The 24,122-nt window shown below is 34.1% G+C and overlaps 7 protein-coding genes and 1 pseudogene across 7 annotated transcripts; 1 reads left to right on the forward strand and 7 right to left on the reverse strand.

Moving 5' to 3' along the window:
- Positions 1–1,120: 1,120 nt before the first annotated feature.
- On the forward strand, positions 1,121–2,002 carry LOC123886947 (ankyrin repeat-containing protein BDA1-like). Its single transcript, XM_045936211.1, has 2 exons — positions 1,121–1,649; positions 1,866–2,002. The coding sequence occupies exons 1-2, from the start codon at positions 1,121–1,123 to the stop codon at positions 2,000–2,002; spliced, it is 666 nt and encodes a 221-aa protein (XP_045792167.1).
- A 258-nt stretch (positions 2,003–2,260) lies between these two features.
- LOC123885867 lies at positions 2,261–6,556 on the reverse strand. Its single transcript, XM_045935207.1, has 5 exons — positions 6,340–6,556; positions 6,181–6,230; positions 3,155–3,260; positions 2,976–3,034; positions 2,261–2,544 (listed from the first exon to the last, which is right to left on the reverse strand). Exons 1-5 carry the CDS (start codon positions 6,457–6,459, stop codon positions 2,493–2,495), a joined length of 387 nt encoding a protein of 128 aa, XP_045791163.1. The 5' UTR covers positions 6,460–6,556; the 3' UTR covers positions 2,261–2,492.
- Positions 3,798–5,360, reverse strand: LOC123885866 (cytochrome b561 and DOMON domain-containing protein At2g04850-like). Its single transcript, XM_045935206.1, has one exon. It carries the CDS (start codon positions 5,297–5,299, stop codon positions 4,094–4,096), a length of 1,206 nt encoding a protein of 401 aa, XP_045791162.1. The 5' UTR covers positions 5,300–5,360; the 3' UTR covers positions 3,798–4,093.
- Positions 6,557–7,911: 1,355 nt separating the features above from the next.
- On the reverse strand, positions 7,912–10,167 carry LOC123887221. The gene is made up of 4 exons (XM_045936502.1): positions 9,971–10,167; positions 8,778–8,904; positions 8,591–8,663; positions 7,912–8,352 (listed from the first exon to the last, which is right to left on the reverse strand). Exons 1-4 carry the CDS (start codon positions 9,996–9,998, stop codon positions 8,080–8,082), a joined length of 501 nt encoding a protein of 166 aa, XP_045792458.1. The 5' UTR covers positions 9,999–10,167; the 3' UTR covers positions 7,912–8,079.
- A 1,189-nt stretch (positions 10,168–11,356) lies between these two features.
- Positions 11,357–13,658, reverse strand: LOC123883910 (annotated as a pseudogene).
- Positions 13,659–13,958: 300 nt separating this feature from the next.
- On the reverse strand, positions 13,959–15,564 carry LOC123883909 (hydroquinone glucosyltransferase-like). The gene has a single exon (XM_045932865.1). The coding sequence runs from the start codon at positions 15,562–15,564 to the stop codon at positions 14,125–14,127; it is 1,440 nt and encodes a 479-aa protein (XP_045788821.1). The 3' UTR covers positions 13,959–14,124.
- On the reverse strand, positions 13,959–18,826 carry LOC123883912 (NADPH-dependent oxidoreductase 2-alkenal reductase-like). The gene is made up of 5 exons (XM_045932868.1): positions 18,527–18,826; positions 17,582–17,756; positions 17,257–17,423; positions 16,604–16,686; positions 13,959–16,505 (listed from the first exon to the last, which is right to left on the reverse strand). The coding sequence occupies exons 1-5, from the start codon at positions 18,746–18,748 to the stop codon at positions 16,127–16,129; spliced, it is 1,026 nt and encodes a 341-aa protein (XP_045788824.1). The 5' UTR covers positions 18,749–18,826; the 3' UTR covers positions 13,959–16,126.
- A 221-nt stretch (positions 18,827–19,047) lies between these two features.
- LOC123883911 (2-alkenal reductase (NADP(+)-dependent)-like) lies at positions 19,048–21,765 on the reverse strand. Its single transcript, XM_045932866.1, has 5 exons — positions 21,401–21,765; positions 20,271–20,445; positions 20,009–20,175; positions 19,845–19,927; positions 19,048–19,572 (listed from the first exon to the last, which is right to left on the reverse strand). Exons 1-5 carry the CDS (start codon positions 21,620–21,622, stop codon positions 19,194–19,196), a joined length of 1,026 nt encoding a protein of 341 aa, XP_045788822.1. The 5' UTR covers positions 21,623–21,765; the 3' UTR covers positions 19,048–19,193.
- Positions 21,766–24,122: the final 2,357 nt, after the last annotated feature.

Below are 24,122 nucleotides of genomic sequence, written 5' to 3' on the forward strand. Positions count from 1 at the left end.
TCAAAAAATTGATGTGAAATATGTTAATCAAAATTTGACCAATTATTATTGTCAAAAATAAAAATAAAAAATTGGCCAATTACTAAATTGATACCGCAACTGCAATTGGTAGAAGACTGAAATTACTTGATGTTGAAACTGACCCTTGCGAACTTAGCTCAGTTGGCATGGACATCACACTATATTTGCAGGGACCGAGGTTCGAACCTTGTCCCTTGACTTATTCATCTTTCGATGAAATTTCTAACCACTAAACAACTTCACAATTGTGTGTGAAAAAATATTCAGAACTATTTGAGTTTAAATTTTCATACATACAAATATCATGCAGTTATAATAAATAAAAAAGTTTGAAAATCTATGTCATATTTTGGTAGACTTGTTTATTTTTTTTTTTACAAGAATAAACTCCTTTCATTTCACTTAAAATAGTTCTGTATTCAAAATATAGGTATTAGGTAGGACTAAAATAAAAAATAGGATTAGCATAAGACTTTGACGGCTCAACAAGATATAAACAACAAGGTTTGATTCTCTCCTGATAAAACTAACCTTATAGTTGTGTAACATATTAAGTAAGGCTTTACAATTTTTAATAATTGTGCCAAATTCGGCTACATTTGAAAGATTTCTGATGACGCCATCTGCTACTGATTTGCAATCTAGTTCGACGGTTATTCGTTGGACATTTAACTCCCGTAGCCATTATAAAGCTTCGTATTTTGCCTCTTTTCAAATCGTTTTAGCCTTGATGAATTTTGTTCTTCATATGTATGCATTTATCAGTGTTTTCATTATGGACAAAACTAACTAGGCACTAGCTAACATTAACATTGAGTTGGAATCTCTCCATTTTGTATTCTTTCCATTTTTTTCGTTATTGTATAGGTTTGGAAACATAGACGCAAAAGTGTGACATTAAATGAGTTTATATTTCATTATAGACATAAAGTTTCTACTTTTTGGGTTGGTCCTTCAGGTTTTAGTGTCTGGTCTCAATAACTTTTGTTGTCAAACAAAAAGTGTGTATGTGTGGATATCAAAGTCTTGGCACTTAAGTAACAGAGAGCCTATCTTGAATGAAAAAAGTTGCAGAGAACCTATCTTGAATACTTTAAACATGAACAAAAATAATACGGTGCAGCTGAAAGCCGCAGCTGAAGTGGGTAATATAGATTTCTTCTATGCAGTAATTCAGGACGATCCATACATTTTGGAGTGTATGGATTCGATACCATTTGTTGAAACTCCTTTACATGTTGCTGCATCTAAGGGTCATCTCAAGTTTGCCACTGAAATTATGATGTTGAAACCTTCATTTGCTTTGAAGCTAAATCAGCAAGGATTCAGCCCGATTCATCTTGCTATGCATAATGATCAAACGATGATGGTGTATCGCTTTGTCAACCTCAATAAAGACCTTGTTAGAGTTAGAGGGAGGGAAGGCATGACTCCACTTCATTTTGCAAGTCAAATTGGCGAGGTCGATCTTTTAGCTGAATTTCTCTTTTTGTGTCCGGAATCCATTGAGTACTTGACTGTGAGACGCAAAACTGCACTGCATATTGCTATTAAGAATCAACAATATGAGGCAATACTTATTATGACTCAAGGAGGTGTTTTCATGTTTGAATATGTTTTCCTTTTTGGTATCAACTATAGCAATACTTATTATGACTCCAAAGTGTTTGTTCCGGTGGTTTGGTTTTCCATTAGTTATTTATATTCTATGCGGATAATATCGCCAACACGTTTGAATGACATGATTGTTTTAATCGTCTCATTTTCAATTTTATCTTTTGTGTGGACTTTTTATAGTATCTACTTCAGTGGCAACACAATGAAAAAAAAAATTGAATAATTAGGAGGTTTAGCTAAGAGTGTTGGTTGGAGCAGTGCTTATATGGCGGAGCTTTGTGGCGTATATGAGGGGTTATGTTATGTTGGAAGATTGAGGTTTCAAGTTGTTGAGATTGATGTTGATTTCAAGGTTAATGTTTAATTTTTATTAGCCTTTTCATGTAGCAGAGTAGTTAATTGCTCTGAACAAGGATAGTTGATAAATTGTATCAACTCATGTTGATTGGTGATATGTTACTATGGTAGAATTACAAGATGTATGGTATTCTTTTATCCAAAGTTTGTTGTTGAGGGAAAACCAAAGGGTCAAAAACCACTGTTTATTTTTTGGTTAATCTAGCATGAAAAATTACTACTAATGCGAGGGAATTTTTTTACTGCATTATCATCTTTGAGAGACTAAGCTATATATTATTGCTGCATTAAATTCATAGCAAAAAATGTACAAGGGACAAAGCAACTTGTATAATACCATATCTCAGTCTTAAGGGTACAAAACTAAGACATTCTTCTAGCATATACTGGATTTCCAAGAACATATATTTGAATCTCCTTAATTTAATCTAAATAAAATTGATGAGGGCACATATATTCGCTGAAACCTCGCCTTCAATTCAGAAATTTTGCATTGATTAGTGGCCAAAGGCACCCTTAACACCCTCTAGGCTCTCTCCCAAGGACAACCTGCAAGGTAAACACATAAAATATGCTTGAAATAAAAGCTCCATCTACACATGCCAATGCCATGTTGCTGAATGATTTATAGATGCAATCATCTGTAGTCCGTACGAGAAGAATGACTGATACAAATCTAGCCATGTCAATGTAACTCATTGCAATATAAACTAACCAAACATACATATGCTCTAATAAACATTACTAGAGTTTTGTTGTGGTTATGCAGAAGTTGAGGACTCTAAAGTCACTATTCAAATTTTTAACACAAGACAGCAATCATAAATCTGTAGTAACTTAGAACAACCTAACCATCAGGTAGGTGTCAAGTTACAGTTGATTGGTGGTTTAGTTGATTCGGAAGCCACTCATAGCTATGTAATGAACAAATGCGCTAAAACTTCAATGAAAATTCTGAGCATCAAGTTTCAGCAACATACTTATGCATACAGTATTTGTATTCTTGGCTCCGAATGAAGTCCTTTTCGCCCTCTTCAAGCTACAGCGAAAAAATTAAATTATGTTGAGGTATCAGTATCTATAAAAAGTAAGAACAATTAAAACAAAACTATTAATTTGAATCCCATAAAGAAGGATGTGGGACAAAAAGTTTGCTCACCGGATCACTCTCGTAGATGAGTTCGTAACAAGATGGTGAGAGGCATCGCAGAGCACAATTCTCCCTTGCTATCATCGATGTTTTGCATTGCGAACCCCACAATCCACTATCAACAAAAAGATTACAAATGTGCATACCAATTGTTAGAACATCAGATCTGGCTCTAAAGAAAACAGATAAATAAGACACTCTGCTAGTTTATATTGAATTTCCAAGAATACATTTGAATATCCTTAAGTTAATCTAAAGCATTCAGCTCCACTTGCTACGCTCGAGTGTCTATCCACTTAACAGTGAATATGAGCTATCTTCATAAAAAATTACCAAATATTACAAATTAAATTTTCAAGCGGAGAATAAAACACCAGACTCAGAAATATGACAACCAAGTGCAAATGCCAAGAACAACATAGCATTGAACCAGAAACAAACATAGTTGACTTATAATGGTGGAAAATAGGTTAATAGCAAATCTGTGATTTTGTATCAACAACAGTTGTCAAACATCAAATACATTAACAACCCAACTAAATTTTAAATCAAAGAATTAAGAAGAGCCCAAACCCAGAAATAGTGAATCCAAGTGCACCTGTCTATAAAAGCATAACTCCGAACTGGAAGTAAATGTGTTTCAGTTCAACTATAATGATAAATGGGTTAATAATTAACAAAATCAAGTAAATATACAATTTGGTCCCTCAAAGATATTACTTGCTTTTTTCCACAAAGATTTTCATCTATACAACTTTGATCCCAAAACTCTCCACTTTCTAACAAACTCACCTTATAAAAGAAACTTTGGGGACTAAAATAACACAAGCAACATTTCTCAGCACCAAATTAAAAGATTTACTCTTAACAAAAAGTGGAGCTACATCAATATATTCTCTTCCACAAATTTTCAGCTGAAAAGCACGGATGTAATGTATGTATTCTCTCTCAAGTGTGGATGCCACTACTCCCTTTGTCAGAAGTTCCGATAAGTCCCTCTCTCCTCATCTTCTCTTCCTTAGATTTCCTACAGAACAAAACCCAAGAGTTCACCTCCAAAGCTATGGAAATACCAATTAGAGTAGCAAGTCCCAAACAGTAACTCAACTTGGCATAGGACCTGCTTGCTCCCATCACCTCAAACCCCTGAAACACATTCACAAACCCAAGCACCACACAAGAGTACCCAACAAAGTGGTGGTACGATTTCCAATACTTCCTAAACTTGTTCCTAGCGTTTGGCCTAAACAACAATGCCAAAGTTTGCAAAGCTCCGAGACAAAACACAGCAATTCCGAGCTTCCTGTGGAGTCCGTACTCCACTCCAGGAGACAGTTCCCCAAGGCGAATGCCAATGGCGAACCCCACAGTTCCAAGAATGAAAGCAAACAATTGTATTCCTGCATGAGCATAGAACCATGCAGGACCTAGTGCTTGAATGTGCCTAAAGTAACGTGCAGTTATCGCTCCCATTGGCAAGAGAATACCCCATGAGATGGCATTCAACGTGCCGTGAATCACTCTCAGCATTGTGAGGTCTGTGTGTTGAGGAGCGAATGAACCTGAAAGTACATCAAAGGTGGCAATGGAAGAGAGATCGGTGGACGTGGTTGGATGAATGGTAGGTGAGTAGCCTTGAACATAAAGTCCTCGGTTCCAAACAAGGTGAATTTTGGTTTTGTTTGATTCTAGTTTGATTGTGGCATAGATTTGGATGGGAGCACCATTGTGTATGGTGGCCATTTTGCCACCATACAAGGCTGCAGTAGAAGAGAGGAGGTGGATATCAAGGGGTTGAGATAGTAGTGGAGATTTTTGGAGCTTCACAGTGGGGTCTAGGATGTAAGGGAGTAGAACTATTTGGCCCGAGTTCGGGTCAGAAAAGGCTATTAAAGCACGAGTTCCTGTCATCTCGGATGAAGTGGGGTTGATGCCCCATCCAACCCACCCAGAAGGTGAAATGAAGGTTCCAAAGAAAACTAACTCTAAGGTGGAGTTATGAGGGTAGAAAGTCCATGCTATGGAGGCTTGTTGGGTGGGAAGATTCATACATTTTTGGAAGGTTTTCGTGGAGGTTTCTGTAGTGCAATGAGATGAAAAACCAATGTGTGGAAGGCAACACAGTGGGAGGAGGAAGACATAAACAAGAAACATAATGGTGCTATGGTAGAGAGAAAATTGCAGTAGTGGGTGGTTTATGTGGTTTGCTAGAGCTTTATCTTTATGTAAACGATTTGTGTTTTGTAATGATGTCTTCAGAGGAAGAGTGTAATGCAATGTAACATTTCATTATTGTTTTTGAGGACATTAATGAATTTAGTTTAAGCTTAACTTTGAAGGAAAGCTATATAATATAATACTCTATGCGTTTGGTGGATACACACAATCAGAAATATACTACTCTTTCCTTAAGTATAAGGAAAAAAAGTTTCTTTACATATAACCATCATTTCAAATAAAAAAATACTTTTTTTTTCTTCGAAATATACCCGTTATTAATACTACGAAAAAAAAAAAAGGAATATGCACCCACAATGTAAAATAATTTTACACCGTCAACCAAATAACAACCATGTTTTCCACCACACCACCCCACTTTCTTGATATGATATGGCAAATTGATAATTTTTTATTGGATGATCGTATAAAACTATTTTACACCTGTCGGTGCATCTTCATTAAACTCTTTAATCACAATCATCTATGTGTGACTCTAAAGATAAAAATCAAACATCTTTAATTGTACAGGGCTATGATTAACACACATATTACACGGTCGGTGTATATTAATTAAATTATTTCAATTTTTGGTCAATTAGCCTAGTGGTCAGAGTTTCACCCTTAAATTAAATAAGTGGGGAATTTCCGGTTTGAACTCCGCCCTGCATATTGCAATGTCGCTACAAACTGAGTTATGTCCACACGGACTATATGAATTAAATTCTTATATACAAAAAAAGTTGTAATAAGTGACAGTAATTTACAATGTAATTTATGAAAAAGTGGAGAATGGAAAAAAAAATAAAAAAAAATACCTGTCAATATCAGTATAACATTGAAGCTTGTTATTCCTAACTTGAACATCCTGCAAAAATAGAAAAAACCCAGAAATGAAAATCCAAAAGGGTATAAGAAAGTGAAATCAAAATGGAAAATTTGTGAGGGAGAAGATGTATCTATGTATGTATACATACAGTGATTGGGTGAATAGATTTGGCAGGAAGTGGTGAGAAACAGAAGATGAAAATTAGGAGAAGAGATATGAATAGTGAATTTCGATTTTGAGGGGAAATTGTTGTTGCAACTATCTTCATTGTGAATGAATGAATATTCTTAAATTCAAGTTAGATGCGTTTGAATCAAAGTGATGATGGCTATTACGGTGGATATTATACATGTTCATAAATTCATAAAAAATATATGAAATGTTTTTAGAATTTTATATCAGCTTTTAATATTTTTCTTTTAAATGTGTAAAAAATGAGCGTATTAAAAATGGAGTTTTTTAATTTTTTAATTTTTCAGTTCTTAGAAAAATGCGGATCAAATAATCAAGAGTTCGTCTGCGAGGTAAGTAAAATTTAACAAAAGTGGTGGAAGGAATTGAACTCGGGTTAGCCTGACCATGAATGGTTTCCATCAGAAATCAAACTCGAATTCTCCCGAATAATTCGTATAAAGAAGTTCACTAAACCATTGAATTCAATTTCTTTGCATCTTTTTTATTGCTATCTAAATTCTAAAATATGTTTTGTTTTGACTAAATCTAAAATGTTTTTGTTTCATTTACCTTTCACTTAATATATTTGTCATAGGATTTTATAGTTTAAAAGATCAAACTTTTTGTATTTTCTCTAAATGCAACATATAGATTAATCTTTTAAGATAATTGATATCCATTTAAGATATTGACATCTGTCAACAAATATATTACCATATATCCGTCAAACATCGAATACTAAATCAAATGATTAAAAAACCAGAACATCTATCATTTGTTTCGCGCTATGTTGATAAAAGATTATTTCACAGAATCACCTTCTTCATCCCCTAAAAAAGCACTTAAGTTACAACATCTCAACCTTCACCCACATCTTATCAACCACCTTTTGCCTCATCATTGTTCCTCATGTTGATGCCCTTCTTCCTAACACTGAGACCACTTCAGATGTACTCTTTTCTTTATTCTCACTCATTGCAACAGCCAAGGACCACACAGAAGTACATTTAACTTCTCCTTAGGAATCTAAACCAAAAATTGTTTTCTTTAATTTCCAACACTGGCTACCAAAACTTGACTCATACCTTTGCATTAAGTCCATAACCAACTAATAATTTGACCTTTTTTTCTTCTATAACTTACTCTGGAAAAAACCAAGACAAAGAGTTCAACATTTTATACTGGATTTTAGTACTGTTTTGGTGTTCGGACGCAATTGGATTCAAAGGTTGCATGAATACGAAGTTGAATGTTAGTATGGAAATAAAGAAATATGAAGAAGATGGCTTGTTCACAAGGAATGAACTTGGAAGATAAGTAAAGAACAAATCATGCCAAATTGAAGAACGTCTTCCTAAGCGACGATTTTGAGTCCTCGTTACTTGGCACTTTCTGTCACAAGCTTCAATGATTTACTTGGAATTCTGAATTTCAATAGCACAAACTTAATGCTGGCAATTAGTTATTGCACATAATCATCATCATCATCATCATCATCATCATCATTATTTTGTCTGAACTTTTATATCATCACATGCATAACATATGACAGAAATAAAGAGTAAATATTCTGTTCAAAATACCAAACACAACCATTGTTATTTATGACAGCAATTTTGTATCTAATGCAATCAGTGGCAATACTATGTACAATCAGGATAATAATTCTATGATTCTGCTTATGAGAAATGATGAACAATGATGGTACTACTACTCAGATTGTAGATTCATCTTGTATCTTTTGGAACCACACAACTGCAAGAGTAACAAGGGATGCATAAATTGCATTAGGTAGCTTTTGCACCACTTTTCCAACACCAGGGACACCTTCAGTGGCTCTTTTTGTCGCCATTGCAACAGACGGCGCTACAACTAGAGTGATGATAAGTTTTTGACTAACAACAGTGAATGTATCAGCTGTGATTTTCTGCATGAAATCAACAAATTCTTCATGATCAATTGCTCCATCCAAGTTCATATCACATTCCTGCACATAAACGTTACTAAATTCAAATATGCCGACAATTATAATAGAATTATAAACAAGTCGTGCATCGGAGAAAAGATGAAAAAAATGGATATAGTGCATTATAAGGATATGATACAAAGTTGAGCATCCCATCATAGATTCGTTTCCACGGCATAAAATTTTCAGATTCATAAACTTTTCAGATTCATAAGCAAACAAGTAAATAGTTTTGTCTCAGTATGACACAATGGAATACCTGCATGATTTGTCTGACAGTTTCTTTTGACGGAGGATCGAAATGGGGACCAGGAATAATCTTGTTGATATCACTATATCATAGAAACAGATCAATATTAGAAGAGTTTATACAAATTTATTCATTACTCAGAAGAACATCGACTAAGCTAAAATGATTAATATAACTTACAAAGCAGGCTACTTACTTGTAAACAAGTAAAACAGCAATATACAGATCTTCAAAACTCAAATATTCTGTTTTAATTTGATTCCTTACTTTCTGAAAAACTCGATCTGTTATCTTCCTAACTTGCGTTTTCCTCCATTCTTCACCTGCATTAAATATCGAGGCATAAAAAATGCATCATTATCATTCAATCCATATTCCTCAAGTTCATGCAGAACAAAATACTACGAGTAGCAATTTTGTTTTAATCATCGTTGAAATGAATTTACCAATTATGCTGAACAGGATCTTTAATAATTTAAGGGTAAGTTTAAATGTCTTTTGGAAGATCTAGAAAATATATGAACTGATTTCTCCTGTCCTGCCTGAATTAAAAGATTTTGGAAGATCTAGGAAGTATATGATATTGATGGTACTCTCTGGCCTTTTGTAACATCCTAGACTGCTTTTAAGTATTGTCGATCATCTCCACAAACCAACACGAGTACTTTCAGTGTGCTTTGTCCTCACTCAGACATTTTATGAGAATTTCCCAGAAGGGCATCCATCCAAAGAGTACTCAAGTCAAGCACGCTTATCTGTGGAGTTCTTATGGTATGGTCTACCAAAAAGAAGACGCGTCTTGTTAGTATAGGGAGTACAAATCAATTCTTATAAGACTTTCTTCATGTACGGTCCATACTTGTACGGCCTTAAGATCCCTCTCATTCTGATATGAATTCGGCTCATTTATGTGTCCTCTTTGTCTAGAAGCTGTCAGAAACCGCTCAATGTCTAGGCCATGTGCACCTGTGATCACTTCCGGCCGTTGTTATACCGTCTCCTCTAATCAAAAAATTTCTTTATAAGAAAAAAAGGAACTCCAAGCTTAATTTCCAGCAGAAATCAAACTTGAGTTGAGTAGTTTTTTTTAACACAAGCTATATATCACTAGACACTACAATCCAATTTACTTAATTCCATGATAAATTATGTTACTTACACTAACAATCAACGGTAAAATTGAATTAAACTCCATTAAAAATTTGTTGTAAAACACACACACAACCATAGAGACATACATAGGAGGGTACATAAGAAATTGTGAAATTGTGAAAATCTGAAAAATTCAATAAATTTCCATAAAGTGACAAATCTATTATCCATATATATATATATATATATATGAGTTAGTGGATAATTCCAAAAGATGAGATATAAAATTCGAAATACCTTGAAACTTGTTTAAGATTTGTCCCATGATGATAATAATATGGAATGAATGAAAATTGTTGACTGTGTTTGTGTTTCAAGTTTGGAAGTGGAGTGAAGATTGAGAATTGTATTATTGATAAATAATGAAAGAATGAAAATCAACGCTACACTTTTTTTGGATTTGGCTTCCCAATCACAATCACATGATGATATATGCTATGCTTACATTACTCATTTTTTACTCTTTTACTTTTTCAACGCAAGACACGCGCATCTTGTACCATTTTCTCTTTTTTTTTTCTTCCCCACCATGGTACCCGGCTATGAAGCACCGACACTTCTTAGATTAGGCATGTCCGTGTCTGACACATATCGGTATCCGTGTCCGACACCGACACCGACACTTTTGATTACACTAAATTGTCATTTTTCCAATTTTTTATCGATATCAACGTGTCAGTGTCTGTGTCGTGTCCGATGTCCGTGTCTGTGTCCGTGCTTCATAGGTACCCGGTCTATTGTGTTGTGTCCACTGGACCGCCTAATTTGATTCGTGAATCAATTCGGTTTCAACCTTTTCTTGATCATAGTTTCTTTTTGGGTACATAAGCAAACATTTTTCATTTTAATTATTCTTTGGAGAATTTTACAACTTTTTAACAATTTATAATTTTTTTATTTTAATTGTAATCAACCACCGATATTAAAACCAACACTCTGAATGCATATTACGAAAGTTACTGATTTTGATCTAGTAGTGAGAGAGTTTTGGATAGTATGACAGAGGTCATGAGTTTGATCAAGAGTTGTCAAAGAAAAATTACAAAACCGACAAACCCAAACAAAGTAAAAGAGTTAAAAATCCAAAATCCAAAAGTTAAAACGCACGGTCGAAATCTTTGAACTTCACCTTAAACCGCCACTAAACATGTAATTTAATTTGAAATACCATTGAACCTGCATCAAAAGTAATAACACTACAAATTTAATATATTAGTTTATCACTTTATCCGCTATATCAACTAACTCATCCACTATCGGCTGTAAACTCATAAACTATCGGTTAGTTTATCATCAGCTATCTACTATTTTTTACCAAGTAGTTCCTAAGTAAGTAAAAATTATGAAGCTTTACACTACAAACTCATCCATATCCTCAAATCAGCCGCCAATTATGTCACTATTAATATGCTAATAATTAGGATCAAGTTGTGATGAACTTAAACTTGTCATGTTTCAGGAACAATATTAGACATTCAATCAATGGAACTAATTAAGCTCTTTTCTTACTATGCAAGAGAGTGTGATAGGAAGTCAGTTGAGAAGTGTAGTAAATTTTGAATTTAAACTGCTAAAGAAACTTAATTACCTTGATAGATTAATCTCTACAATTAGACGCAGAAATATCATGATTTACCATTATGTGTTTATTTATCGTCAAATGTCACGCAATTAACAAAGTGGAGGAAGAAGAATACAAAGGCCATACAAAGAGTGCTTCATACACAAGTAACTCAACACAAAAAGCATGAAAAAAGGCACCAACATTTAGAAAAGCATATGCATTCATATTCACTCATGAGCAACAACAACCACTTGTTTACCAACATTGCGACCATTATACAAGCCAATCAATGCAGCAGGACCATTCTCAAGACCCTCAGCTATGTCTTCCACATACACAACCTTTCCTTCTCTTATAAGAGGCAAGACAAACTCCAAGAATTTTGTATAAAGGTGATAGTAATCAACTACGACAAAACCTTGCAGATGAATCCGTTTATATATGAGATGCGCCAAATTTGTTACACCTTCGGGTTGAGTAAGATTATACTGTGAAATCATTCCACACACAGGTATGCGACCATGGACTCTCATATTCAACAGTACATTATCAAGTGTCTTGCTTCCAACATTCTCAAAGTAAATGTCAATTCCTTCTGGAAAGTACCTGATTAACATAAACTGATATAACTACTAGTCATCTATGAAGTATTGACAAAGAAACATATACGACATTGACACTGACACATATACACTAATAGTAACTTCAAAAAATTGGAGCGAGTGTATGTATGTAATCAGAAATACGGTGTGTTGATGTCCGATACCAACATGTGTCTATTAGATACAAAGTCAGTTATTAGTTATTATAACTATGTATCTAATAGTGTTAGACACACCTTAAATATGAAGTGTCAGTAATTGTACCTTTTTATGTCGCTGAACAAATTGAATTAAAATTTCTCTACTATAAAACTATTAAAAACTTACCTTTTCAATGCTGCATTAAGGTCATGCTCTTCTTTGTAGTTAAAGGCTTCATCATATCCAAATTTATTCTTCAACAGATCTACCTGGTAGAAAAAGACACACATATTAGTACTTTGAACATCAAATGTTAATTATGGAGACACATATAACAACAATAATTTAGACAAGTACTTTCTCTTTGGTTCCAGCACTTCCAACAACATAACAACCGGCCAATTTAGCGAATTGACCAACAAGTTGACCAACTGCACCAGATGCAGCTGAAACAAAAACATTCTCTCCTTTCTTGGGACAGCCTAACTCAAAGAAACCAGCATAAGCTGTCATTCCCGGCATACCTGTATTCAGTTTTGAACATAAAATGTCAAGAAAACACGACAGAATGGCGAAACACTACGTGACTAACATCAATATAAATTGAAATTGTTGAACACATACCGAGAATTCCGGTATAATAAGAAAGTGGAACATCAGTGTGCTCAATTTTGAACATTCCAGCTGCAGGAATCAAGCTATACTCTTCCCATTTAGTAATACCCCAAACTAAATCACCTTTCTTATAATCTTGGTGTCCGGATTCCAACACTTTAGACACACCATATCCTATCAATGGCTGCAATTAATCCACAGTTAGTAGCTCCATTTATCTCAATATTTAAGATTCCTTGATCAATTGCAACTCTAATCAAACTATCACTCCAAACATTGAACTTAAGCCTCTGCTAGGTGTAAAAGTGTATCGTGAGCTTGCATTTGAATTCCACAACGTCGAGGTTCTCAAGCTGTGCAATGTATATATACATGGAGTAAACCACCAAAATTGTGTCCGACTATGTAAGACGCTTTCAAATATGTCTCTGACTTTATGAATATTTCAAAAAAATCCCTGACTCAGTCAAATTTGACTCATATTATTAGTCCTTAGAGTATGCTAGGGACTAAATTGATATTAGGTGGATAAACTTAGGGACCAAATTGATAGTAAGTTGTTAAAATATAGGCACTTAATTGATAGTAAGTGATTAAATATATGAGAGTGTTTTACAAAGTCAGACACAAATTTAGTGACTTACTCATATATGTGGTGTTTAGACACACTAAATAATAATAATAATTGATGAAAGAGTGAGCATTACATACAGAACCAGGAGTGTGAGCACCAAGTCCTCCAGTAGTGTCCTTGGTCATAAGGATCCGCATGCATGTAAGGATCACATGACAAGTACAAATTTTTTAGCAGCAACTCATTGGAATCTCGTGGAAGCTTTAGAGTAATGGTTCTATCAACAATGTTCATGTCTGATTCTTTAGGAAAACCAGAAACATAGTCCTTCAGACTCACTTGCTTGTTCCTCACTTGTGTCATCTCAGGAATTGTGTCACCACAGATGTGTTCGGATTTGTTTGTGTGGTGTTGAATTTGTTCATTAAATAAAGGAATGGCACTGTACTATTGTTGGCCACAACTTGTTGGAAATGGATTATATGCAAGGATAAAATGGGAAAAATCAAATTAGAGGTTGATATGTTCCCATTTGTCTCGAGTAAATGAACACAAACAAGAGACAACAATGCTGAAAAGCCAAGTGCATCATGGTGATGTCTGAGACAATGATATCAGAGGTATTTTTTTTTTTTTTTGTATAAGGATGTTGTGATGTGGTTTTTTATGTTACATAAGTCTGTATCTGTAGTGCAGATACTAAAGGGAACCCATAATGCATGCACATACTAAAAACCAAAACAATAAACTCAACTATCACATAAAATGTCTAATAAGCATGCATCCTATTAGGAGCTTAATATTACAACTTATAGTGATTAACTTATTCCAAAGAAGAAGCAGAAAAACTAGAATGGTTAAAAAGCAAAAAACTTAACAAAATCATTCCTTAAATCTAGTTTTCCTGCATCATATTTCTCCATTTGAGTGCTAACTGAGAAAGAGTCTTTGTAGAAGATCCATATTCTTTGAGTGCATTAATAGCATTTTCTTTCAACTTCTTCATTCTATTGCACAATTTCTCACTTTCTTCCCCTTCCATGAGACACTTGATCAACTCAGAAACCTCTACCCTTTCTACAATGCCATTTTCGTTAACTCTTGGCCTTATTCCCACTTTTAGGCCCTGACTCAGCAAAATTGCATTCATTCTCTGCTCAGCATACAAAGGCCATGTGATTAGTGGCACACCATGCATCACACTCTCAAGGATTGAGTTCCAGCCGCAATGACTCAAGAATCCACCAATTGATTTGTGACTAAGGATTTGAATCTGCGGTGCCCATGATGGAATAACCATTCCTTGTTCCTTGGTTCTCTCCATGAACCCGGGTGGTAAAAATTGCGAAAGGTTAACGTCAACATCATTTTGTGCCGAATTTGAAAGATATGCAGCACTAGATGAACTACTACTTGGTGCTCTAACAACCCACAAGAATTTATGATTACTCGATTCTAAACCGAAAGCCAGCTCAACAATTTGTTCTTGTGAAAGTGTACCACCACTCCCAAAAGACACATACAAAACCGAACAAGGTTGTTGTTTATCCAACCATGTGAGACATTCCAGACCGCGATTAGCATCATCACCGGAACTTGTTACAGTCGAGATGATGGGTCCAACAGGATACACAGGAGGGTTGTCACTTCCTTCTTCTGCTAGTGCTTCTATAGGACCTTTTTCAATTTCTAAGAAGCTATTAACAATAACACCATCAGCAAAATGGAATCTTTTAACAAGCTGGAGTAACAATTTGTAAGCCTGAATTGATCTATCTTGAGCCGGGGCATAGATATCCCTGCCATGGAATGGTATGCAGCCTGGTAATTTGATAGGTTCTGGTAGATCTCTGTACTCACACGATGTTTCCTGGTCTAACTTAGGCAAATAGAAGCTCAAAGCCAGTGTAGTAGCTGATCCGGGGTAGTACATATATGACAACATGTTGAATTCCTTAGCAAAATCTAGTGCTTCAACTGCAAAACAATCAACCACCAAGGCCACAAGGGGTGTCCTTAAAGTTAAGGACTTCAAGGCCTGATGTATAAATGGCAATGAGTGAGTCAATGTGAGCTGAAGTTGTGATGCTAAGGTAGTACCTTGTGGTAGTAGGTCTTTGGGGTGTACTGGTTGAAGAAAAGTGTAGTTGATGTTTGATGGAAGAGTTTGAAGAATGGCTTTTGAGGAACTTGGAGGAGAACCAAGTATTGGAATGAGACATGTGACATGAATGTATGGATGAAGATGAACTAGTAGCTTGGAGAATTGAAGAATAGGGACCAAGTGGCTATACCCAACACCAGGAACAACTGCAATGTTAATTGTTTTCTCCATGGAAGTTTGTGATCAAGTTCATAGGTTAATTGTTTTGTCCATTGTGAAAATAGAATTATTTATGTGCCAAAGCATCAACACTAAGATATGCTTGTACATTTTGAAATAATCAATATGAACCACTCATACTAGTTACTACAATGAAAAGATAAGACACATAATGTTTTCTGACACACTTGGATTCTACTGCCACAAAGTAATGCAGCTGTACCTTGAAGATCCCAACATTTACATTTGACATATATGCACATTGAAAAAATGTGTTGAAATAGGCCACCTCTTTAATGAATCTCAATTACCTTAATACATTAATCTTTGCAATTGATGCAGAAATACCTTGATTTATCGAAAAGACTGTTTATTTATCATAAACGCAATCTATGCAAATCTAAATTTTATTTGAAGAAAAACAAATAAAATTGTGAATCACCAAAAATAAGGGGACCAAAATACATTTAAGCATATCATAAAATGATGTCACTGAAGCAGATAATCATAATCAATAGAGTGGAGGAAGAGGTTTCCAAAGGCACCAACATTAAACAAAAGCATCTGCATTCATTCACTCATGAGCAACAAAAACCACTTGTTTACCAACATTGTGACCACTAAAGAGACCAACTAATGCTTTAGGGCCATTCTCTAGTCCCTTAGCTATGTCTTCTACATACACAATCTTTCCTTCTCTTATTAGAGGCAGAATAAACTCCAAGAATTTTGTATAAAAGTGATAGTAATCCGGTGCAATAAAACCTTGCATCTGAATCCGCTTATATATGATATGTGCCAAATTTGTTATACCTTCGGGTTGAATAAGATTATACTGTGAAATCATTCCACACACAAGTATGCGACCATGGACTCTCATATTCGGGAGTACAGCATCGAGTGTCTTGCCTCCAACATTCTCAAAGTAAATGTCAATGCCTTCTTGAAAGTACCTGATTTACATAAAGTCTCATGTAATGTAAGTATACATTTTTATGCCAATAAATTAATTTAATTTAATTTTTCTACCACAAAACTGTTATAAACTGACCTTTTCAATGCTGCATTGAGGTCATGCTCTTCTTTGTAGTTAAAGGCTTCATCATATCCAAATTTATTCTTCAACAGATCCACCTAGTTTGCCACAATTCTATTGAAAATTGAATAATAGTGTTTTTGTAACAATATAATCAAACTAACTAAACATTGCAAAGTTTGCAAAGACTTGGATTTTGGTAATTGTAGTTTTAGGATAATTCAAAATAATAGTACTATTGGGCTTAGGATATATTGCCTGGTTTATAAGGTGAGGATTGTCTGACTTCTTAACACATCCCCTCGCGCCTAGCACTATTGGGCTTAGGGCGTGGATATAAATGGTGGATGGCCCGGTCATAAACCTGATAGCATACGGCCCAACGGATTGAGGAGGCTCTGATAATATCTTAGAATTGAGAATTGGGCCTAACTCAACCCTACAAAACCGGCTTATAAGGTGAAGATTGCAATACTTATAAACATTTATTCAGGTCATCTCTCAACCAATGTGAGACTTCTTAACATAAAATGACCTCACTAGGCTCTAACACCAAGGAAAATTAATAGTACTTCAAACAGCAGAATAGATAACAAAATGTTAATGTTGATTTATCATTTATGCAGGCACATATAACACCAATAGTAATTCAAAAGAATTACAAATACCTTTTCTTTAGTTCCTGCACTTCCAACAACATAGCAACCTGTTAGTTTAGCAAATTGACCAACAAGTTGACCAACTGCACCAGCAGCAGCTGAAACAAAAACATTGTCTCCTTTTTTTGGAGTGCCTACTTCAAAGAAACCAGCATAAGCAGTCAATCCTATCAGAGCTGCACTAAAACAAAAATATGTGTAAAAAGTCATAACAAAATAGAATGACAAAAAACCTATGCAATTGACTTCCATAACCTTGCTCCTAAGATTCATGTTCAAGAAGTATTATGCATACTCAAATATAAAATATAAATTGAAAGTGTTGAATACATACCTAGAATTCCAGTATAGTGAGAAAGTGGAACATCAGCGTGTTCAATTTTGCGCATTCCAGTTGCAGGGACCAAGCTATACTCTTCCCATTTAGTCATACCCCAAACTAAATCACCTTTCTTATAATCTTGGTGTCCAGATTCCATAACTTTAGACACACCATATCCTATCAATGGCTGCAATTACTCAACATTTAGTAGCTACATTTTATACTCAAGATTAAACTTAGTCCCAAGCTAGGCGTAAAAGTGTATATTGCGCTTGAATTTGAATTCCACACTGTCGAGGTTGTTGAGAATAATGGTGATTAGCTAGTATCTTCCATTAGTTAGTTAGAGTTTATATTAGTTTGTTAGAGTTTGTTATTAGGTGGTTAGTTAGTTAACCCCTAAATTGCTCTATATAAGAGCCACCATTGTATCATTTTCACTATCTTTTATCAAATATGAATCCTTATGATTTTTACTATCTTGAAGACTTTCTAAAGTTTTCTCCATTTTCTCCAAACCATGGAAATCTTAACAGCGGTTCTCGAGCTGTGCAATGTACATGGAGTAAACCACCAAATTCGTCTCTGACTTTGTAAGACACTTTCAAATAGCTCTCTGACTTTATGAATATTTCAAAAAAGTTCCTCACTCAGTCAAATTTACTCATATTAGTCCTTCTTAGAGTATTCTAAGGACTAAATTGATAGTAGGTGGATAAACTTAGGGACCAAATTGATAGTAAGTTGTTAAAATATAGGCACTTAATTGATAGTAAGTGGTTAAATATAGGGACCAACTTGACAGTTTAATCGAATCGGAGATCTTTTTAAAATACTCATAATCTCAGAGACCTATTTGAGAGTGTTTTACAAAGTCATTCACTAATTACTCATATATGTGGTGTTTAGACACACTAAATTATAAATATAATTGATGAAAGAGAGAGCATTACATACAGAACCAGGAGTGTAAGCACCAAGTCCTGCAGTAGTGTCCTTGGTCATCAGAATCCGCATGTATGGATCACATGACAAGTACAAATTTTTTAGCAGCAACTCATTGGAACCTTGTGGAAGCTTAAGAGTAATGGTACTATCAGCAATGTTCATGTCTGATTCTTTAGGAAAACCAGAAACATAGTCCTTCAGAATCACTTGCTTGTTCCTCACTTGTGTCATCTTAGGAATTGTGTCACCACAGATGTGTTCAGATTTGTCTGTGTGGTGTTGAATTCATTAAATAAAGGAATGGTACCATACATTGTTGGCCACACCTTGTTGGAAATGGATTACATGCAATATTTAGCAAATTTTAATTGGTTTAATTATGACAGCAAGGATAAAATGGGAAAATCAAATTGTAGCTATCTGTTATGTTTAGTTTTCTTGACATGTCACATGTGTATTAGATACTCGAAGAATCTAAATTTTATTTCAACAAAAACCTTAATTATTTAGTTCAATCTTTGACCGATGCATATTGAAGAATCTAAATTTTATTTCAACAAAAATGAAAAAAAGTTGTGAATCACCAGATGTAGGCATATCAAAAGTACATTTAAGTCTGTCGTAAGGTGTGAAAGTAGAAGATAATTACAATAACAATGCGCGCATCTACATTCATTCACTCATGAGTAACAACAACCACTTGTTTGCCAACATTTTGACCACTGAAGAGACCAACCAATGCTGCTGGGCTATTCTCAAGTCCTTCAGCTATGTCTTCCACATACGCAATCTTTCCTTCTCTTATAAGAGGCAAGACAAACTCCAAGAATTTTGTATAAAGATGATAGTATTCAAATACACCAAAACCTTCCATCCGAATCCGCTTATATATGATATGTGCTAAATTTGTGACACCTTCAGGTTGAGTAAGATTATACTGTGAAATCATTCCGCAGACAGGTATGCGACCATGGACTTTCATATTCAACAGTACAGCATCAAGTGTCTTGCCTCCAACATTCTCAAAGTAAATGTCAATGCCTTCCGGAAAATACCTGATTTACATAAATGGATATATATCCACTAGTTATTACTGTGTCGCATGAAACACTGACACACTGATACATAGACAGAAGTAATAATTTGAAAAAATATAAGTGATTCTGTGTAATCGCATGTGACATTGTTGTGTCTGTGTCAGGAACCAACACTTGTTGGACATGTATTCAAGATAAAGTGTCGAGGCTACATATGTCACTTAACTTTTTCATGTCAATAAACGATTGAATTAAAATTTCTCTCCATAAAAAAATCGTAAGAAACTTGCCTTTTCAATGCTGCATTGAGGTCATGCTCTTCTTTGTAGTTAAAGGCTTCATCATATCCAAATTTATTCTTCAATAAATCTACCTAGTGTAACACAATACTATCCATTTAGTGTAATTATGTAAGTATTTCAAAAATATGTCAAAATAATAACACAACAAGTACCTTTTCTTTAGTTCCAGCACTTCCAACAACATAACAACCGGTTAACTTAGCAAATTGTCCGACAAGTTGACCAACTGCACCAGATGCAGCTGAAACAAAAACATTTTCTCCTTTCTTAGGAGTGCCTACTTCAAACAAACCTGCATAAGCAGTCATCCCCGGCATACCTGTACTCAAACAAAAACATAGCATATGTCAAAAGATACAACAGAACGGCATAAAACTATAACATCAGTATAAATTAAAATTGTTGAATACATACCGAGAATTCCGGTATAGTAAGAAAGTGGAACATCTGTGTGCTCAATTTTGAACATTCCAGTTGCAGGGACCAAGCTATACTCTTCCCATTTAGTCATACCCCAAATTAAATCATCTTTCTTATAATCTGGATGTCCAGATTCTACAACTTTAGATACGCCAAGTCCTGTCAATGGCTGCAATCACTCATCAGTTAGATTTATTCTATTGTGGCATATTGGTTCAGTCAACTTTTTGTAACTTCACTGTAGTTAGTTAGTTTATGGCTAACTGTTTCTATTTAAGAGAGTTAGTTATAATGTCAATTACTAGTTCTATAAACAGTTAGTTTATGGCTAACTGTTTCTATTCAAGAGAGTTAGTTATAAATATCACTGAAACTCACACAGAACACAACTGCAAGGTCTCAGGTTCAAACCTGGGTGAAGGCGTTCAACATAACAATATCGGCATTGTCAGTTGAGCTAGGACTTATGAACGTGATTTGATTCAAGATCACTTTGAATCATTCTATTGTAATTTATTTGTAAGCTATTTAGAGAAAATGAATTGAAAGGAAATAAAGTTTGATCTTAATTCTGGCCTTAATCTTTGTTCAATCATTAACAAGTATTCAATCTTATGGTGATTTCAGCTTAAAACTCACAAATTTGTTAGCTTATACTGATATCTAATGAGAGTTTATTATTTTATCAAGTTACCCGACTTGATAATAATAATATGAAACTACGCAAAATCGTTGATTCACATTAGACGCAAGTGTAAAACTATTTTACACTGACCAAATTAAACAATAATTCTATTTCTAATTTCTATACACAATAATATAATTTGCCCTTTAAAATCAGGCCTTTGAAATGTTTAAAATCAATTTCAAAATTCAATTTTGTCACCAACCCACTTCCTAACATGCAACAATTCTTCAAATTCCAAAACAAAATTTTCATGAATAATAATAATCGTCCATAAGTTCTAGCTCAATTGGCAAAGTCGATATTGCTAGGTTAGACACCTCTATCCAGGTTTGAACCCCAAACCTCACAATATGTGATTTTCAGTGATATTTGTCATTTCGTCTACCGATAAAAAAAAATGATAATAATAATTGATGAAAAAGATAGCATGGCATACAGAACCAGGGGTGAGAGCACCAATTCCAGAAGTAGTGTCCTTGGTCATAAGGATCCGCAGGTAAGGATCACAAGACAAGTACAGATTTTTTAGCAGCAACTCATTGGAACCTTGTGGAAGGTTAAGATTAATGGTACTGTCAACAATGATCATGTCTGATTCTTTAGGAAAACCAGACACATAATCTCTCAGAATCACTTGTTTGTTCCTCACTTGTGTCATCTTAGGAATTGTGTAAGCAATGTTTTCAGAGTTGGTTTGGTTATGTTTGGTGTTTTTGTTTGTATTGTTGTTGTGTGTCTCAAAGGCAAGTGCGCGTGTACTTCCAATACAAATGGCCACACATTTTGTTTAATATTTATCTTACAGATTTCTAGTGATATCAAAAAGTCCTAAAGTTTATTTCGGCTAACATGCACAAGTGCACCATATGGTGCACGGTGCACGGTGTACAAGTTAGCAATTTCATTATAACGAATACGAATTTTACAAAATCCACGGTTGGATTGAAAGTTTATATTATATAGATCATCCATAATTTTTTTTGAAAAAATTAAAAATCATTTGATATGTTATTGAGACCCGTCAAAATTAATGGTTTATAAATTTTTATTAAATACCGTTAATCTTTACGAGTCTCAATAACATATCAATGATTTTTAAATTTTTAAATTTTTTTTATAAATGATCTATATGATATAAACTTTCAATCCAACGGTGGATTTTGTAAAATTCGTATTCGATATAATGAAAACGTTAACTTGTACACCGTGCACCATATGGTGCACTTGTGCATGTTAGAACTTGCCGAAAGAAATATATGCTAAAGTTTTTTTAAAAAGGTCGATATAAATAGCTTATTAAAGAACATTTGTTGAGATGAATGATTTTGAATGGTTTATAAATAGTATTTATTGATTTTTCTATATTAAATAATATTTTGGGTCAATTACAATTATCCACTTAAACTGTGTACCGATAGATATCCACATAATATATTTAACAAAAAGCATACTATTAATTAACTAATATTAACAATCCACGTCATAAAAAATTAGTGGTGGGTTCAATTTTATAAATTGAAAAATTAGTGGATAAAAACTGTGTATTTCTCTGAAGTCTAAACGGGGATATTTAGGTTCCGTTTGACCCTACTTATTTTCTACTTTTCTACTTTTCTTTAAAAGAAATAGAAAAGTAGAAAATTGTATTAGACTCTATTTCTCCTTAAAAAAAAATTAGAGAAATAAAGTAAAAAAAAGTAGAAAATAAGGAGAAGTTGAGTCAAAAAAAATATTTTACCTCTTTACTACTTTTAAGGAGAAGAAAAAAAATAGAAAAAAAGTAGGGTCGGGCTGAAGAAAGGGAATATCTAGTTTATGCTAAAGAAAAAAATTGCGTATTTAAAAATATGGGATGAAAATTTCATGAGATAAAATGATCAAAACTATAACTTAATATTTGTTTTTTTAAAGCAAACTATATTTAAAATGAAAATACATGAGATACTTAGGTTATAATGATTATTTTTATGTATAGCAAAATTCTTAAGTTAGATTGAGTAAATGAATACTTTGAATCTATTTGAACTATGTAATTTTCGTAGAGGATCGTATTATTGCGTTTCGATCTTTATATTTATTCAATTATCATATGTGTTTAATGATTTTCATAAGTATATATATATATATATATATGTTTGTGTGTGAATTGATTCAAGTACCGAATGGGTACTAACCCTAACTTTGGGAACTGAAACTAAGAAAATTGTACAATCAAGTAGTTTAGGTAGACATATCGAACTTTTGATTATGACTATATGATTAACGAACTTTCACATTAAAAAGACAAATTTAATGATTGTATGATAATTATCACTCCAATGGACAAATTAAAAAGAGAGCATGACAAATTAAAAAGACAAATTTAATGATTGTATGATAATTATCAATAATAATAATTTATGAAGGACGGACACAGACACCGGATACGACACAGACGTGCCTACACCAATAATAATTTGAGAAAATAACACAATTCAATGTAATTATAAGTATCGCTGTCATGTCAAGTGTCAAACACCGACGTGTGTTCGACACCGGGACATGCCTAATCCGAAAAATGCATGTGATACATAAAATGAGGAACATGCAACTATGTATATAAGAAAGCAAAGTTTCTCTATCTTTCACTCTCTCACACACATAAAGTTAACTCAGAATTGTAAAATTAAAACCAAACCTACTACCAAGGAATCTCGGATTAAGGTTTTAAACCTAATCCAGATATTCCATCACGTAATATTCAATCAGGACAGAACAGAATATTGGAATTATGAAGTAGAAGAATATTAAAAAATGAAAATAATACCTTTAGAAACCAATGAACGATTGCTCAAAAAAAAAATCAACAATTAAAAGCAATGACAACACTAAAACCAAAAATTGAATCAAGAAATATATATACTGCCTAAATTGACAGAGGGATATAAGCTTGGCCCCCAAGTTTCTCACGCGCAGCGCGACTTTCCAATTTTACCCTTCACTAGTTAGTTAGCGAGTGCTTAAAAAAACAGTTTGCAACCATATTGGTTGGTGAAACTGCGACAATAAAAAAACTGCAACCATGAGTTCACATTCTAGATGGCGAAACTGCGACAATAAAAAAACTTCATGCAGTTAAATGTAATTGACACGTGGTCAAATGTGATTGGTCATGTGTG

Source organism: Trifolium pratense, linkage group LG5, assembly GCF_020283565.1.
Source record: "Trifolium pratense cultivar HEN17-A07 linkage group LG5, ARS_RC_1.1, whole genome shotgun sequence".
Classification (NCBI taxonomy): Eukaryota; Viridiplantae; Streptophyta; class Magnoliopsida; order Fabales; family Fabaceae; genus Trifolium; species Trifolium pratense.